This window comes from Aulonocara sp. 'chitande type north' Nkhata Bay, linkage group LG17, assembly GCF_057382095.1.
Source record: "Aulonocara sp. 'chitande type north' Nkhata Bay isolate Kocher_YH1m ecotype deep benthic linkage group LG17, A_spYH_male_GT1.1, whole genome shotgun sequence".
NCBI lineage: Eukaryota > Metazoa > Chordata > Actinopteri > Cichliformes > Cichlidae > Aulonocara > Aulonocara sp. 'chitande type north' Nkhata Bay.
In genome coordinates, this window is record NC_141360.1 from 13581646 (window position 1) to 13600109 (window position 18464).

The 18464-nt window shown below is 38.3% G+C and overlaps 1 protein-coding gene across 5 annotated transcripts; it reads left to right on the forward strand.

The window, feature by feature from the left end:
• The first annotated feature begins 962 nt into the window (after positions 1–962).
• LOC147309738 (uncharacterized) lies at positions 963–9499 on the forward strand. Of its 5 annotated transcripts, none has more exons than XM_086269586.1 (6): positions 963–1143; positions 1816–1888; positions 5595–5771; positions 5854–6009; positions 7032–7124; positions 8133–9499. In XM_086269586.1, exons 1-6 carry the CDS (start codon positions 1058–1060, stop codon positions 8448–8450), a joined length of 903 nt encoding a protein of 300 aa, XP_086125712.1. In that variant the 5' UTR covers positions 963–1057; the 3' UTR covers positions 8451–9499. The 5 variants fall into 5 exon arrangements, with proteins under 5 accessions (XP_086125712.1, XP_086125708.1, XP_086125709.1 ...); XM_086269582.1 differs by having other exon boundaries at positions 1089–1143; positions 4711–5771; positions 8133–9498; XM_086269583.1 differs by lacking the exon at positions 963–1143 and having other exon boundaries at positions 1729–1888; positions 4711–5771; positions 8133–9498.
• Positions 9500–18464: the final 8965 nt, after the last annotated feature.

Consider the following 18464-nt stretch of genomic DNA (forward strand, 5'->3'; position numbering starts at 1 on the left):
CATGGCCCTGTGTAAAAAAGCGTTCGCCCCCTAAACCTAATAACTGGTTGGGCCACCCTTAGCAACAACAACTGCAATTAAGCGTTTGCAATAACTGGCAATGAGTCTTTTACAGCTCTGTGGAGGAATTTTGAACCACTCATCTTTGCAGAATTGTTGTGACTCAGCAACTGTTTGTACCATAAAAATTTGATTGCCTGGAAGGCGAAGGAGCTGTGTGTTTGGATCCAGGCTCATAATTTGACCATAACTGAAACACCAACATGATAAAGATTTCCAAAATCATCTTCCCGCTGTGGCTGAACTGAAAGCGAATTCCAGTGATCTCCACAAAATCCTGATGGAGAGTCGAAAGAGAGACGGGTGGAGGGACGGGCAGCTTTTGGAGGGAGGGCTGCTGGAAAGTTGTTTCTGAGCTGAGGAGGAGCAGGATAATTAGCTGTCAGCAGAAAGAGATGAAAGAGGTGCGTTTTTATTTGAGCAGATCATTAAGTGACAGACCAAAGACAGAAGCTCAGTCAGACATGCTGTTTTTTGTCACATTATTTTAGTGAGAAAGCAGGAGCGAAGATTTCTGCAGAAGAGAATCTCTCTCATTTACTTTCACTTCATCGGCTCTGGAAAAAAGAACCCAAAGCCTGTGTATTAATACCTTTGTCGTAGCAGTTCGCATTTGAAACTTTCTGACTCAGAAAGGGTTTTTTTTATCACTGTAAGAGTAGCACAATCAAGTTGCCATGGTTATTGTAGCACAAGCAAAGCTGTATTTTTATAACACTACTGTGTGAGCATCTGTTCTGCAGATCTGTGTGAGTGCACTCAAAAAAATGAACTCAGCCTATCTCTGCTTTTACTAAAGTAGATTTTGTTGTTTGTTCTTAATAAACTCGATTTTGCAAAAATCCTTAAAGTGTTTGTGCAAATTTAATGAAATGTTGTTACTTTTTGTTGTTACACAAAGTCATTGAACTGTGTCAACGTAACATTGTTGAGTAAATTCACAGGTTTGTCCCTCTGCACATACTGCTGCGTGCAGAGCCCGCCTAAATAAGGGCCAATGCGCATGCGCACCACCCTCTTTCTCAAGCTTGCTATTTCTTCGCCATGTGGACTGGTTCAGCCGCATTTTTGTCCAAAAATCAGGTAAGAAGTCATTTTTCTTGTAAAGCCCGTCTACATATATATGTTCACACGTCAGTTAATGTCGCAAGTGCTACTAAGAAAAGAGTACAGGCAGGGTTTTGCCCGGTAAAGGTTTGCTAACGTGGACTTGCTGCACGTGAGTTTCCAAATGATTTTGGAGGGGACTCCATTGCAATAGCAAAGCTCTGTTTTCAGCCCAAATGTAGTGTAGCGCTAGCGTCGGTATGCGTCGGTACGCGTCGGTACAGGCAGCGCATTCGGTCCGGCACGCACTTTCGCGCCAAGTTTATACTCGGACGCCTGACTGCGTTGCACTTTAGCCAACAACAGTGGAGAAGCGCTCCTCGCTAGCAGACAGGTTAGGGTGTATTTTCTGTCTAATATTTCAGCTTACGTTTTGATGTAGCTTGCAGAAAGCATTTAGTAAGCTGGTGTAAGATGAACTGCATTAATGTTGTACAATGTCCATGGGATTTCTCACTCGACTTTTAATGTCAGATTACACACACATTTACACAATATGCAGTGGTGATGATGTAGATCAATAAATTCATTGTTGTAGCATACAATATTAAAAATAAAACTGATTAATATGAAACATTAACAATGTGCAAATTATTTAGTTTTTTCAGGGACAGTGTAATGAAAATGTCTTTTGTGCTTCTCCCCCAGATACGTTGATGTGGCAGTGCAAATTGTGCAAAAAAGGGGTGTCATCACGAGCTCTGTTATTAAAACACTACAGGTTAGTTCATAGTAGACAGCAGTATCCATGTGCCTATTCTGATTGTGTCTGTGTTTTCAAAACATGGAATGCTCTACATAGCCACTTAAGCAGATCACATACCCAAAGAACTCTAGACAAGTCTGTGAGTTTGGCAACATTTAACTGCCATTTGTGTTCCTGCTGCAACATAGCTTCGGAGCAGGAGTATTTTTCTCACATTAACAACCATCTAAAATGTAACGAGACTGTGCATTGCATGTTTGAGGGTTGTTCTTTCAAAACAAATATCTATGGTACATTCAAGTCTCATCGAAATAGGAAACACAATCCTTATACCTTAAAAGACTTTAAAATCGGTATTGCTAACACTATTGTAGGCCAAACATCAGCTGATGACAGTACAGACACTATTGTAGAAGAGGACATAAGTGCAAATATTGATCACGATACAACTACAAGTGAGACTGAAGATTTGGCAAATGTAATAGAACTTAATTTTGCATCTCTTTTACTTAAGTTGGAAAACTATTTTCATGTTCCCAGCATAGCAATTGACGAGTTGCTTTCAGAATTGCACTACCTGATAAGCTGTGCATCAGTGCCTTTGACAAATCAAGTAATTGTAGACATACTCAAGAATCATAACCTTTGTCTAGACCAGCCTGTTATTGAAGAACTGACAAAGGCAGTTTCTTTTAACCCTTTGTTAAAAGCCATAGAAAAGGACGGCACACTTGCCACTGCCTTCAAACGCAGACAGTATTACAGAAAACATTTTGAAGTAATTGATCCAATTGAATACATTCTCGACTCCCAAAGCAAGAGGACCTTTCAGTATATTCCTATTCTAAAATCATTACAGCAGATATTTAAACAAGAAAACATACTGAACAAATTTGTCACTAGCCACAATCAGAATCCTTTTGTAAATAAGGAAAAGTATACATCATATAAAGATGGTCTACATTTTCAAAATAATGAGTTTTTCTCAGGCGGTGAACTAAGAATCTCTATTTGTCTTTATGTTGATGATTTCGAAATTTGCAATCCATTGGGGACATCACGGAAAAAGCATAAACTTTGCTCAGTTTACTGGATTTTAGGTAACTTGCCACCAGGTAGTCATTCATCCCTCTCTTCTATTTATTTGGCTCTCTTGTGCAAAAGTGAGGACCTTAGGACCTTTGGCTATTCAAAAATATTTGAGCCACTTTTGCAAGACCTTGTCATTTTAGAGCAGCAGGGAGTGTTCATTGACAATTTAGGGGTCAACTTTAAAGGCACTGTCCAATATGTAGTGGCAGACAGCCTCGGAGCTCATGGATTGGCCGGTTTTGTGGAAAGTTTTTCTGGAGATTACTTTTGCAGGTTTTGTACTGCTACACGCTCAGAAATTGAATCAAAAGCTACAAATAGTGACTTTTCTCTGAGAACTGAGGAGCTCCATCGTGTACACATAGCAACTGCACGTGAGACAGGGGTAGCTTGTTGTGGTGTGAAAAGCTCGTGTGTCTTAGCAGACAGTCTGTCTTTCTTCAAGGTCACTACAGGATTCCCCCCTGATCTTGCACATGACCTTTTTGAAGGTATTGTGCCTTTTGAGATAGCTGAGTGCCTTCGAATACTAATAGGCAAGAAGTACATCACTTTTGAAAATCTAAATAGACTTGTTCAGTCATTTCCCTACAAAGGAGGGGATCAGACTAATCGCCCTCAGAAATTGCCTCACAATTTTCTTAGTAAAAAAACTGTTGGTGGCAATGCACATGAAAATTGGTGTTTACTAAGACTTCTGCCACTTATTATTGGACAACACATACCTGAAAACGAACCAGCTTGGGAACTTCTACTAGATTTGAAGGATATTGTTGAGCTTGTTGTGTGTCCTGTTCATAACAGTGACTCAGTTGCATACCTGGAGAGTAAGATTTTAGACCACCATCAAAGGTACAAAGAAGTATGCCCAGATAGAAGACCATTGCCAAAACATCACTTTCTGGCTCATTATCCCTCAATAATTCGCCATTTTGGTCCACTTGCCTTATTATGGACAATCAGATTCGAGGCAAAGCACACATTTTTTAAAAAAGTTGCTAGACACACAAACTGCTTCAAAAACATAACCCTGTCTTTGTCAACCAAACACCAGCTCATGATTGGCCATTACATGCATTCATCAGGCTGTAGCAAAGCCACTTTTGAGGTTTCACGAGTCTCGGCAGTCCCAGTAGAACTTCTCAAACGTGAAATTGCACATTGTCTTGCTGAAAAGTACCCTGACACAGCTGTAGTTAGCCTTGCCCAGAGTGTGTCTGTTGCAGGCATCTACTACAGGAAGGGCATGTTAATAGTACATGGATCACTGGGGGGTCTGCCAGAGTTTGCTGAAATCCTGCAGATGTGTATTTTGGCAGATTCGTTGGTGTTTATAGTAAAAAAACTGAGCTCGTGGTACACTGAACACTATGGATCCTTCAAAATTGACCCATCTCCAAAGGAAATTTCTCTTGTTGCACATGAGGATCTGGTGGATTGTTATCCACTTTGTGACTACCAAGTCGGAGCTTCTCGCATGGTTACATTAAAGAGATACATACACTGTTCAGGTAATTTTAATGTCCATGTTGCCGATTTAATTTTTGTGCTGTATAGCAGTTCTTCTCAAAGTTTGGTTCTTAAAAATAGTTGGACCAGAACTTAAATCTACTCGGATATGTTTCAAGCCTTGTAAAAATACTAGAAAAAAAATTGTGCTGCAAAATTCTGAATACCACTAAAAAAATGTAACATGTACTGAAGTTTGGGAACCACCTGCTCATGTTCTTGCACTTATTTTTTAGAGTAACAGTTGGAGATTGGGACATCAGAAATGACAGCCCCAACAAAGCTTCTGATAATCCTGGGGGAGAACAACGCACTCAAGTTAACCCTTCCTTTGGGGATACCAAAGAATGTTAACGAGCTCAAAGCGGAGATTGAAAATCAGTGCGGAGTTTCTGAACAGTTCAGATTGCAGTACATGGACACAGATTTTAATCAGTTCCTTAACATGACATCCACATTTGATCTAAAAGACATGGACAAAATAAAAGTGATTAAAACAGGTGTTCCAGAAACATCCACTGGTAGTAATGAAAGCAGTGTGTCCTCATTTAACTTGGGTAGCCCCTGCTCTGGCCACAACCCTGATTATGACACAGATATACTGTCATCGCCAGAATCCAGGTCATCAAGCTCCTCGAGCTCAGCAAACTCCACGCTGCGATCAGAAGCCTGGCCACTGGACTTTCGCATACCTGAGTTTAGCTTCGATGTAGAGCTGCAATTGACAAAAGGCAACCAGGAATTCCAAGCCAATGGAACACTTTTAACCCTAAAACCAAAGCTCAAGTCTGACATTTTAGAGAGCTTGTCTTCAGAAATTATGAAGTACAAAGCTTACCCTTCAGACAGCAATCTTAGTGATGTTTGCCAAGCTTTGGTTGTAAAGCATCCATGCTTGAAAGAGAAGGGTTCAGAAACTGGATTTTCTGCATGGAAGATCAGTTTGAAGTATAAAATGTCAAACTATCGTGGAAAACTGAAGAACTTAGGGTGTAGTGAGTTGGTCATCAATTCTCTCAAAAGAAGAGGGAACAGTAATGTGCATCCCAACCAAGTCAAGAAACCCAGGAGAGCAGAGGTGAATTTCTGCCCTGATTATCCAGCTGGAGAAACCCGAGAGAGTCAGGAAGAAGAAAGGTTGGTGCTGCTTTCAGAGTTCAAGAAGAAGAACAACAATGAAACCATCAAAGCAAAAATGGCCCAAACCTTTCCTCACCGGAGGCAAGAAATTCTTCAGGACATGCCCTTCGTAGCTGACTTTAAAAGCCGATGGCCAGCTCTTTTTTCTCCACGTGAGGTAACTGAATCAGTTGATCTGCAAATGCACTCCACATGCAATATTTTAAACCCATCACGCTAAACATTTGTTTATTTTACAGATAAATGCTGAATTCCAGCGCATCACTACGATCCCGCTAACATCCACATTTATGGCACGGCTGGACAACAACACAACCAAACTGACCAAAGTCTTCAGAAACAAGGGAGGAACATCTGGACGCAAGATCACAGAAATCATGGCTGCAATTGATGAGGTTTGGAATTAATTTTTTTCAATGCTTCATTCCCTCTTTTAATACATATGATTTTGTTGTCTCCTTCTATTGTAAGGTAAAGTTTAATGTTGGTATTATGGGATTGTTTATTCTTTGTCCTTTTCATGATAGTGTTGTCACAGTAATAAAGTTTTAAGTTGATTTGGATACTTTATAAAAAAAATTGCCAGAATTAAAAGCTGTTTTTACAGGACAGTAGCGTTTCCAAAACGGGATTTGCCGCGGCTCCCTGGGGAGAATTTTGGCATTTACAGTAGAAAAGCTGAAGCTAGAATAAACTGCCATCAGGCACCTTTCAAACCAAGACGGGATAAAGGGAGGTCTCTGAGCTTAGTACTACAACTGTTTTTTCATTTGTCCTTGCAAAACCTCCTGTTCAAGTCCTCCAAACACACCCACGTCACCCCGCTTCTCTTCCAGCGTCACTGGCTGCTGGTCAACTTCAAGGTTCATTTCAAGATCCTGGTTCTGGTCCTTAGGGCCTTACATGGACAAGCACCATCATACAATGGAGATCTTCTCAGTCCCAACACCCCCAGCAGGTCCCTGAGGTCCAGTGATCAAAGCCTGGTAGTGCACAACAGTCTAAAGACCAAAAGTGACAGATCATTGCTGCTGTGGCCCCCAAACTCTGGAACTCTCCTCCTAAGCCTTAGATCAGTGGACTCAGTGGTTTACTTTAAAAAAAAAATCCTCTGTTCAGGCTGGCTTTGGTGTGACCTCTTGTTCATCCTCTTCCTCACTGGATTCTTCATGCTGCTGTTTTTGGTCGGGTTTCTGTTTTTTTTGGGATCCTGTGGTTACCTTTTTTTTGCTCGTCACATTTTTTCAAATGATAATGTTCCTTCTTTCCTTAATTTTTTTTATTTTAAATTTTGTTGTTCTTCTGTAGTGTGTCATGGACTTTTTTTCTCAAAGCATTATATACATTTATTTTGCTGAAGTTAACTGAAAATGTCTTTAAAGTTTAGCTAAGTCAAATTTGCTTTTATGTTTTACAGAACGACACAGTTGCAATGAGAAGAGTGTGTACGCTGAAAGGACTTGCAGTCTACCTCAATGAAGATCCGAACAGCTTGATCAAAGAATATCAGGCAAGTAATCAAATAGAAACAATTTCCAGTAATAAAAATTTAACTGACGGTAATTTTTCCTCACACACATTCATTAGATTATAACAAAAAGTTAAAATTAGAACATTATTGGAGATATAAAAGCACAAGCTTATGCGGGAGTGACCCTTGCCATTACAGTTGGGGTGTAATGTGGGCTGAGTGTACTGTCTTTCTGCTTTGTTGTTCTGCCGTGTAATCTAGATGATGGACCAACACCTCTCATCTCGCTCTGAGCTGTCTACTGTTTTGCAGCTTAAAGGGATATTCCACCCCAAAGTGAAAATTGGTCTATTACCATATTACCCAGAGTAAGATAAGTGAGAAAAAATAATTTTGTAACCAGTGCAATAATTCTCCTGATCCGGCAGCAGTCTATTTGCTTTTGCCTAGCATTTAAAAAATGGAGTGAATGGGAACTATAAGCATTTTGGTTGCAAATGACTCTTTAATGGTACGAATTATTCCTGGTGAGCTCAATAATCATGTCGACTTTAAATGAAAAGTAATAAGTAACTTGAAGGATTTGGAGGAGTAGATTTAGACTTGGGAATACATTATGGTTACCACATACAACACTGTAAGCCGCCGCTGCATGGTGCATGGATATTCGAATATGTGTTTATTTATGGAAACCAGAGGCTTTTTCAACCACTGTTGTTGTATCCAAGTGCTATGCCATGGCGGGTTACAGGGTGCTTTGGCGTAACCGTAATGTAGGCCCAAGTCTAAATCGCCTCCTCCTGCAAATCCGTCGTGTTACTTTTTACTTTTCATTTGCAGTCGACATGATTATTGAGCTCACCAGGAACAATGGGTATAAGATCAGAAATGTACTGTGCTGGTTACAAAATGCTTTTTTCTCACTTATCTAACTCTTGGCAATTTATGGTAATAGACAAACTTCCACTTTGGGTGGAATATCCCTTTAATTGATATGAAACCCTGCAACTTGTATTATTATGTTTATTTACTTATTAATTTTTTTAGGATGTGGACTTCCATGAGGCCGAAAGTGAAATGGAGAAGACGCTCATTGGCATCTACGTCATCAAACCAGAAGGAGAGCGTGACCTTGACCCGGCAGAAGACATTGGTATCATAATTGAGGGTGTCGCTGTGCTCAGAGATCTTCCTGATGTTGCCACTGCTGTTGTGTTGTTGTTCGGCCTGATCTACACTTTAAACATGAGCTACCCATCCAACCTCAGGTACACTTTTGAGTTTTTTCAGAAAGTACTGATGGGACTTGATGCTAAGAAGCTATCAAACAAAGTTCAAGTGCTCAGAAACAAACTCCTTGAATAAAGAGGAGGAAGCGGGAGGCCCTTATTGCTTAACTTAGTTTGAATGCTTTACGTTCAGGTATAGTTAAGTTGTTCATAAACACTTTTTTTCATTGTCAGTACTGTTTCTTGGGAACATTCACCAGTTTTAGAGAACAATAATGTTCATTTGCATTTTAGCAAAATACTGTTACTTAAAAAATTGGTGTTGCACTTCTTCTACTGCTACTTGACAACATACAGAAAATGACAGACATTTTAAAAAGTTCTAGCGGTTAGGCCGCTGTGATTTGATATTTCAAAGAATGTGACATTTGGCAGCTGTCTGCAACTTGGGATGTAACCATAACTTGAAAAACTGAGTAGCACTGTTTTACAGTACAGTTTTTGAACAAAACAGCCAATTTTCACTGTTTTAAATGAGTTTAGTTTGCTCTTTCATGCTTATCAGTGTTTGAAAATAATTCCTGAAACGTCCTGTAAAATGTAGGATTTTTTTTGATAATTTGGATGCTTTCTGGACCAGTTGAAAGACAAGTTGGTTAGCACTTCACTGATCTTTGAAGTAAAATATTGTTTTATGCACAAAGTATTTAGTTAAAGTTGTAACAAGTTGTCTGCATTGATTGCACTTTGTGTTAAGCTACGGCTCTACAGTCTTTTCGGTCTGTCAACAAGTATTTAATATGCACTGAATGTGCTTAGTAAAGACAGGACTTTGTTGGATCATTTTTTTTAATCATTTTAGTTTGACGACAAGTTGGTTAGCACTTTATACTGATCTACATTTTCTGCACAAAATATTCACTTGGAATTTGTAACAAGTTGCATTGATTGCACTTTGTGTTAAGCTGTTGTGCTTGGAAAAAAGTATTTTATATGCACTGAATGTGCTTATTAAAGGCAGGATTGTGTTTGATAATTTGGGTGCTGTCTTCATTTCTTCCTAAAAGATCTCCCTAAGATTTACTTAAAAATGTTATGTCAAGTGGTTCCACATAACTGCTTTAAGTAACTTTTAAGAAACTTTGCTATTTTGTATGGAAGTAACCAGTGTAAATGATTTATTTGTAATTGTATTGAATAGAAATTACTTAACAATTTTATATAATTCAAAAGTAACAAAGTTATGTAGCAGCTACATAACAGTTTTACAAAGATACTACCTAACCAGGTTATGTCCTTCTAAAGCAGAAAAGTTATGTACCAGCTAAGTAACAGTATTACAAAGATATTGCCTAAACAAGTTATGTAGGCTTAAAGCAACAAAGATAAGTATCAGCTAAGCATTGCAATTAAGTTACATTTAGCCAATGCACTTACGTAAATCTAACTTAACAGTATTGAGTTCAAACTAAGTAACAACATTTCTTAAAAGTTACTTAAAGCAGTTGTGTGGAACCACTTGACATAACTTTTTTAAGTAAATCTAATGTTTTATTTTTTTGAGTGTGGATTAAAGTGGACTTTTGAACTGTGGAAAGTGAACACAAAGATCCCAATGCCCAGACACTGAAAAGAACCCATTTTCTGCGAGTGGCCTCAGTGAGTGACCTGCTGTCCTTGTAGGGATACACTAAAAATATCAAAGAGCTCCCAGAGGACAGCGAGACAGAGGCACAGCCAGCATTGGTCATGGTCAGGTCGTGCCCGGCAGAATGAGAGGAATGTTGGAGCTAAAGAGAAATAGATAAAGGAAGCTTTGTCTCAGTCTGTCTCTCTCTGACTTGGTCTTACTGCCATCTACCACCACAATAAAGCAGCTGATGTCTCCCATTAAAGAGTTATTTCACCCAAGTCACAAAACATAATTGTCCCATTAGCTTTAACAAGCAACCTGCAAGACACTGTGGAGATTTTCTGCTGTTTTCAGCACCCAGAGCATTGCTCATGAAGTGAGAGTGGCAGATGACAGGTGGAAATGAAAAGTAGCTTTTTTAAAAAAAAAAAAAGAAAAAGAAAAAAGAAAATGTGTAAACTGACCCTTTTAGGTAGATGCAAGAGTGAAAAAGTATCATTTACTATTACAAAAAAACATAACTACTGACAAACACTGGTGTACAGCATGAGCAGGGAAAATATAGCCACCATTATTAAAATGGGTTTCTTAAACCAAAGCAGTTTGTTATAGAGGATAGCTAAGGCTGATGATGTCAGATATCCCTAATATGGTCATTTAAGTCCCACCCACTTACTGTACAAACTTACTGTTTGTGAGAGGCAACCAGTCAGAAGGAATGTGGCTTAAAGTGAGGGGAGGGCTTGTGTTTGGCCTGATGAGCTGCACCAGCATGAGGTAAATGAGGATTTTCTTGAACAGCAAATATTACAAAACCTCTGAAGTAGAGTCCAAGAATATAAATCTGTTGTATGAAACGTGAGCAGAAGCCCTGCCCACTTTAAATGGCTCAGAAAAACTGAAATCTGTCAAGTAACGACCAAAACTCTTTTTTTTTTTCATGTTTATGTAGAGCTCATCGGTCCCTAAATGAAACAAAAACCACCCTAAATTAAAAATTGTAACTTGTCGATGATAAGCCAAGTGTCTCTCAGCACGGAGATGAACCACTTATCAGAGAGGCTTTGATGTGATCTAACAAACACGCAGGAACGGATTGATAACAGCCACTCGGATTGAGTCAGAAGGTAAAAGCAATGCAACGCGATCATTAGTTCAGAGAATGCAAACGAGCAGCTTTACGAGGACACAAACACTAAAAAGCTGAATTCTTTTATTTGCTGATGAAGGAGGAGCAGTGTACTTTTTATGGAAATGTTGTAAGGCTATTTTTGAAAATTCTGTGAAAATGCTAATCACTTTGTTGCTCTAACAAATGAAGGAAAGATTTATTTTGATATACAGTCAGAGGCAATCTGCGTTATTTAGCTGCTGCAGAATTTGATAAATGGAGAGGAAGAAAATGACCACCCTTTGTCTGTGACGTCGTGTCTTGCTTTTGTCTTTTCAACGCTGGTCGACATGATTTCAGCAGACATGATGAATGAAGGAAGCTGAGTGCTGCACGTGGAGGCTTTTTCAAAACAAGCCCGAAGACTGGGACCTTTTAGCAATTCTGCTTTAACTGTTGCAAATTATGTGACTGTGTCTCTTTTTTTATAATGAAAAATCAAAATGATTCAATAATTTTTTGCCTTTTATCCTCCTAATGTAGTTTTTTGTTTTTTTTTAAGTGGGGAAATAATTCCTCCAATGGCTGTAATCTTCTGAGAAAACAAATCTGAAAATAGACTTAATCATGAACCACTTTTTGTCTTCTGTGTCTTTTTCAAAGCTTAACAAGACCTTTTCTTCATCATTTGTTCTGGGAATAGTCTGTGTTTTGTCTTTCCTTCGGCTCACGCCTGCCACTCAGTGACTGCTTGCACAGAGCTCTCATCCTTATCAGTTCCATCAGTCAGCGTCGATGGGCCCCCGTGTGTCCTTACTCTGTTTGATGGATCATACGCTCTGAGAGGCGCGGCGGTGGCGGGGATTCTAGAGCGGAAACCGCTCTGATGTTTAATTCATCTATGTTTGTCCTAATTCGTGAAACTCCTGGTCACTGGCCACCCCTGGTGTAAACAACTGGTCAGCTCAGACGTGTGTACAGGTCTTGTTGCTGTTTAATAATTCAGACGTGATGCACTTATTGATTTTCTACAAAAGAACCCAGACCTTCATGCATAATGAATCATCTAGGGCGCGAGATAGCTGGGTGCAGTTTCTCGACCCAACAAGTTTCTCTCTGCTGTGTCCTGCTGAGCTTCTCAGCTAGTTTTGTATAAGGAAGCGCCCCCAGCAGTATGAACGAAGGTCATGCTGCGGTTGTTCTCGAAAGATTAATTTTTATGTAGTTACTCAAACTGAGATTGAGCTGAGATACTCTGCATAGCTTGAGCTTATATTTCACATATTGCAACTTGGTAGCAGTGTTGGGGAGTAACGGAATACATGTACCGCCGTTATGTATTTAAAATACAAAATATGACAGGCATCTTAACACAGGCAGCTGTAGCTAATTTGTTTTTTTTTTTGGTGCAGCATGCTAAACAACCTTGCTAGCATTAGTTACTAACTGTGTTGTCCAGTTATGATCACTTCTGGCTCTAGTATCAGCATAGCTGCATCCAAAAAGATAATGTTATGCCTCCAAAACAACACAAAGTCTGAAACCAGTCTGTGATATCCCAGTGGCTATGGCAATCTTTTATATACTGTCTATAGTGCAGTCCACCTCATAGACACCTATGTTGTGAGTTTGCCGCATTGTGCTCCAAAGCACAGGCTGGGTCTGACTGAGCCTTCATGAGTACATCCACAGTATGTTCTTTCCATCACAGCCTTATTTATATGAGCCGGTCTACAAGGCACGGAGAGATTTGAAAAGAAAATTAGGACAGACAGAACAAAGCTGCTGCTTCTACAAATGAGCTCTTCCATGAATGCCTTTCAGAGCGTTGTGAAAGTGAATAGATGTTCACATTGATTATCAAAAATAAATCCCATAGTGAGCGTGAAGCCATAATATGATATGTAATACAGGCTGTTCTATTATCTGATGAAACGAGCAGTGTCTTCGCAGATGCTTCTTGCTGCTAGGACATCAGAAAAGTTTGCTCACTGACTCCAGCCCTGTGATGAAGAGGTATGTGTCAAACTGATGAAAGGGTGCACAGCTGTGCCACAATAACAGCCAAATTCTTTCTAAAAGTAGGCTAAGAGACATTTTTGTAAGGAGGAGTAGTCGGTGTAAATCGTCCTGCCTTCTGACTATGAAGATGACCTTTTCCAGGATAGCTTTACTTTGTAGCCTGGGGGATTCCAGCTTCTTGAACAGAGGGTAGATATTAGTAAACTCATTATTAACAGTGCATTAAATGTCTATTGTATATTCTTAGCAACTATTAACTGTAGTTTTAAACAGGAGCTTTTCTAGGATTTTTCAAATAAGGTGGCACATGGGGGTCCAGAGCCAGTGATGGGGTGGCAGGGTGTCTTTGTATTGAGTTAACCTGCGCATGTCACGGTCCTGGGTCGGTGACCCAGTGTTTTGAGTTTTGTATCATTATTGAATTTTGATTTTGTCATAGTTTATCTTTTCTAGTCTTTTGGTTTCTGTTTCTGTGTTCTATGGTCTGCTGTATTCCCTAGTCAAGTCTGCGTCTGTTATGTTTCCTGTTTTACTTTGAAAGTCTGTGTCCCATGTCAATGTATTGAGTCTCGCTTCCCCTTGGTCTTGTCATGTCAGATTACTCCCAGCCGTGCTCTCTTTGTGTGTCTCATTTCCCTCGTTATCCCTCAGTGTATTTAAGTCCCGTGTTTCTTTTTGTCAGCGTCACGTCGTCTGTGTTACATCCCTCATGTCATGTCAGGTTAATGGGTTTCAGGATTGTTGTGCAGTTCATGTTCCTGTAAGTGATTCATGTGTTTCATCATGCACTCTGCACAAGGTCCTGCTCATAGTCATTGCCAGTCTTCCTACTTTGTCATAGTTAAGTCACAGTTTTCTTAGTTTAGTTTTCCCAGTGTAGGTTCTACTTTAGTTTCGCCACTGCCCGTGCTGCTTTATGTTGCCCCCTGTATCAGCCATAATAAAGGCTCGCCTTTTGTTAAAGTTAGTTCTGTCTCCTCGCCTGTGTCCACACCTGGATCCAACACACACACCTCCGCACGGCCTGCCTCCACCAATCATGGCAGCGCAAAGGAAAGTAGTTAGGAAATGATAAGCACTGAACCTGTGAGGCCACAGCAGGAGTTCATTCTTTTTGTTTTACAGTGGAAAAAAAGGATGTAGCAAGCATTATGTCACCCGCTGATTTGTAAAGTCCTTTCACAAAGCCTGGATTTGAATATTTTTATGCCATCACAGTCTTGGTGTTTTGAAATCAGCTGTGAGCAGGTGCTCAGAGTAAACAATCACTTCTGTAACTACCAGTCCATTTAGCCCATTCCCTGGTTTTCTATTATATCGACACTCAGACTGTATGATCTAAAAAAGTAAAGTACCCTTGCCCCTCTCTAAGTCAGGTAGCAGTAACTGAGTCAGTTAATTATGTAATAGTATATGATGTGACCGGTGTTTTAGTGCTACTTGGCTTTAAAGGCACAGTCAGTAATTTTTTAAAGATGACTTAATAGAAAACCAGAATGTTTTACTCGTAAATATACATTGATTAATGCATAACAAATTGATGTTTTCTCATAAACTTAGAATTAATCCATTAAAAGTAAATGGGAGCAGGTATCAGTTTGTGGAAGCCGCCACATTGCCCCAGCATTTTAAATACAGTAACTAAGATGGACTGAGATGGATATTCTGCCTAAATGTGGATATGTGTGTGGTTAGAGAATGGCCACACACGTAGTATGACTTATATGTTACTTTTAATTTAAAGTTCACAAACTCTTTCAAACAATTTTTGATCATTTAACATTTGTAGCTGTATGACGCGTCTTTCTCATTCTGTCTTTATCCCCCATCACCACTCCTCTCATTCCACCCTCATGTTCACCTCCTCACCTAAAGGTAGTAGATAGTGACAGGACTGGAAACCAAGCATCAGACATATGCACGGGTAGCAGCAGCAGAGAGAGGGGAGCCACCCGAGCAAGAGCTACGCTCTTTGGAAGAGCAGGTAATGGCCTTCTTTAAAAGCAAAGGTATAGAAATGGACAGTAAAAATATTGAGGGATGCCATCCTCTTCCGAGAAAAAATCAAATACCTGCCATTATCATTCGTTTTGTTAATAGAAAACAGAAAAAAGAACTGCTCAAGCAAGGAAGAAAGCTAAAAGGTACAAATGTTTATTTAAATGAACACCTAATCAAGAAAAATGCAGACATTGCAAGACAAGCAAGAATATTAAGAAAACAGAAGAAAATACAGTCAACTTGGACGTCAGACTGTAAAATATTCATTAAGTTAAATGGAACACCAGAGCAGGCTAAGGTTCTAGTCATCAAAGAGATGACGGAACTAGAAAAATATAACCGATAAATGCAAAGCAGTGCTAAATATGATGTGACCGTCCAAGTGCACAACCAACGCAGATGTCTGACAATTTTCAACTAACAACTCATATAGATATTGAAAATAAGACATTGATGTATGACAGCAACATAGATCCTGATTGTAATTTCTTTAACAATAAGACAAATGAATGCAATTATTATACAAATGAGCAACTTAAAAAGGAATTCAAGGTAGAACAGGGTATAACAATGGTTCACTTTAATAGTCGAAGCTTATATGCAAACTTTCAATCCATCAAAGACTACATAACACAGTTTGAACAGCCATTCAATGTGATAGCCATATCGGAGACCTGGATAACTCCTGGAAAAGAAGAAGACTTTAAAATAAATGGATATGAATTCCTTCATGTAGACAGGATCAACAAGAAAGGAGGTGGGGTGGCACTTTACATTGATAAAAACCTAAAGTACAAAAGAATGGGAAGAATGACAACTGTTATTGATGGAGTGATGGAATGTTTATCAGTGGAAATAAGTATAGAAAAAAGGAAAAACCTAATTGTCAGTTGTATATATAGAACACCAGGATCTAAGATTGAGATATTTAAGGATAATATGGAGGACTTATTTACAAATATAAATCAGAAAAGAATGTTTATTTGTGGGGACTTTAATATTGACTTATTGAATCCAAATCATAATAAGAGTACAGAAGAATTTATTGATTCCATGTACAGCATAGGTTTATTTCCACTGATAACAAGACCGACCAGAATAACATCTCATTGTGCAACTCTATTAGATAATATATTTACAAATATAATAGAAGGAAAGATAAAAAGTGGGCTGTTAATCAATGATATAAGTGACCATTTACCAGTCTTTGCATCGTATAATTGCCATTATAAAGTGAACAACGATGGACATAAGATTATTTACAAAAGAATAAGAACAGAGAAGACCTTAAATTGTCTTAGAAATGAACTTTTAAAGCAAGATTGGAATATTGTATATGAACAAACAGAAGTTAATAAAGCTTACGAAGGATTTTTAAGAACATTTAACACATTACTTGATAAAAACTGCCCAGTAATTGAAATCAATAGGAAACACAACTATGCAGGAAGACCATGGATGACAAAAGGACTACAAAATGCCAGCAAAAAAAAGAATACCTTATATCGAGAATTCATAAAAAAGAGAACAATAGAAACTGAAATGAAGTATAAAACTTACAAAAATAAATTAACTAATATAATGAGATCCTGTAAAAGAGAGTATTACATTAAAAGGTTAGAACACAATAAAGATAACACAAGAGATATATGGAATGTATTAAACAGAATAATCAAAAATGAATCAAGGAATAATGATTACCCTGGGTACTTTATAGAAGGGACAAGAAGTATTAATAACATGGAGGAGATAGTAAATGGCTTTAATGAATTCTTCGTAAACATAGGGCCAAAACTGGCAGAAGAAATAAAGGTTGATGGAATAGAAAGGGATACTGGTGAAAATATTGAAAGGAATAGTAGCTCAATGTTTTTAAGAGCAGTGGAAGAGAAAGAGATTTATGACATGGTTAGAGGACTTAAGAACAAAACCAGTACAGACTGGAATGATACTGATATGGTAACGGTAAAGACAGTTATTGATGGTATCGTAAAACCATTAAAATATATATTCAACTTGTCGTTTCAAAAAGGAGTTTTTCCACAAAAAATGAAAGTTGCTAAAGTTATTCCCATTTACAAAACCGGTGAAAGACATCATTTTACAAACTATAGACCAGTGTCAATACTCTCCCAGTTCTCTAAGATACTGGAAAAACTCTTCATAAAAAGATTTGACAGTTTTGTGGAAAAATATGAATTAATGACAGATAGTCAGTATGGGTTCAGAAACAACAGATCAACAGCTTTGGCACTGATAGATTTAATGGAAAAGATAACGGAATGTATGGATAATAAGAGGTATGCGCTCGGAGTTTTCTTAGATCTAAAGAAGGCGTTTGATACTGTTAATCATGAAATTCTATTAAAAAAACTGGAAAAGTACAGGTTTAGGGGAGTGGTTTTGGAATGGTTAAAAAGCTATGTAGGGAATAGGCAACAATATGTACAAATAAATGAATATAAATCTAATTTGATGGATATAGCTTGTGGAGTACCTCAAGGTTCAGTACTGGGTCCAAAAATGTTTATTATGTACTTAAATGATATCTGCAGAGTATCGGAGATTTTAAAGTTTGTAATATTTGCAGATGACACAAATATACTGTGTGCAGGTGGGGAATTGCCACAGGTTTTGGAAATGATCACACAGGAATTAACGATATTAAAGAAGTGGTTTGATATAAATAAATTATCATTGAATCTCGATAAAACCAAATTTATGTTGTTTGGAAACCAAAAGAAAAACATCGAAGTAGAAATATGTGTTGACAATGTATATTTAGAAAGAGTAAATGAAATAAAATTTCTTGGGGTGATCATTGACCACAAGCTCTGTTGGAAGCCACACATTACTTATGTTCGGGGGAAATTGGCACGGGGCATTGCCGTCCTGGGAAAAGCAAAGCATATGTTGGATCAGAAAGCACTGCACATTTTATACTGTGCTTTACTACTGCCATATATGAGCTACTGTGTAGAGGTCTGGGGAAACACATACAAAAGTAACACACAAACAATAACTATAATACAGAAAAGGGCCATTAGATTAATAAATAATGTAGGGTACAGGGACCATACAAATGCACTCTTTGTCAAAATGCAAGCTATTAAATTCCAAGACTTGGTGAAGCTTAAAACAGCGCAAATAATGTATGAAGTCAGAAATAAATTGCTTCCCAAAGAAATCTGTAAATTGTTCATAGAAAGAGAAGGTGGGTATAACTTAAGAGGGAAATGGAATTTAAAAATACAAAGTGCTAGAACAACTTTAAGAACTATGTCAATCTCAATTGCAGGAGTTAAATTATGGAACAGTCTAACAGAAGAAATAAAAGACAGTCAAAACATAAAACAGTTTAAAGTAAAATATAAAAACCTAAT

What these genes read in the sequence shown, in the direction of transcription:
- LOC147309738 (XM_086269582.1), top strand. Translation starts at nt 4,740, where the DNA reads ATGACAGCCCCAACAAAGCTTCTGATAATCCTGGGGGAGAACAACGCA. An exon ending in CTCTTTTTTCTCCACGTGAG is followed by an intron (nt 5,772 to 5,853) that starts GTAACTGAATCA and finishes TTTATTTTACAG; the next exon opens with ATAAATGCTGAATTCCAGCG. An exon ending in TCATGGCTGCAATTGATGAG is followed by an intron (nt 6,010 to 7,031) that starts GTTTGGAATTAA and finishes TATGTTTTACAG; the next exon opens with AACGACACAGTTGCAATGAG.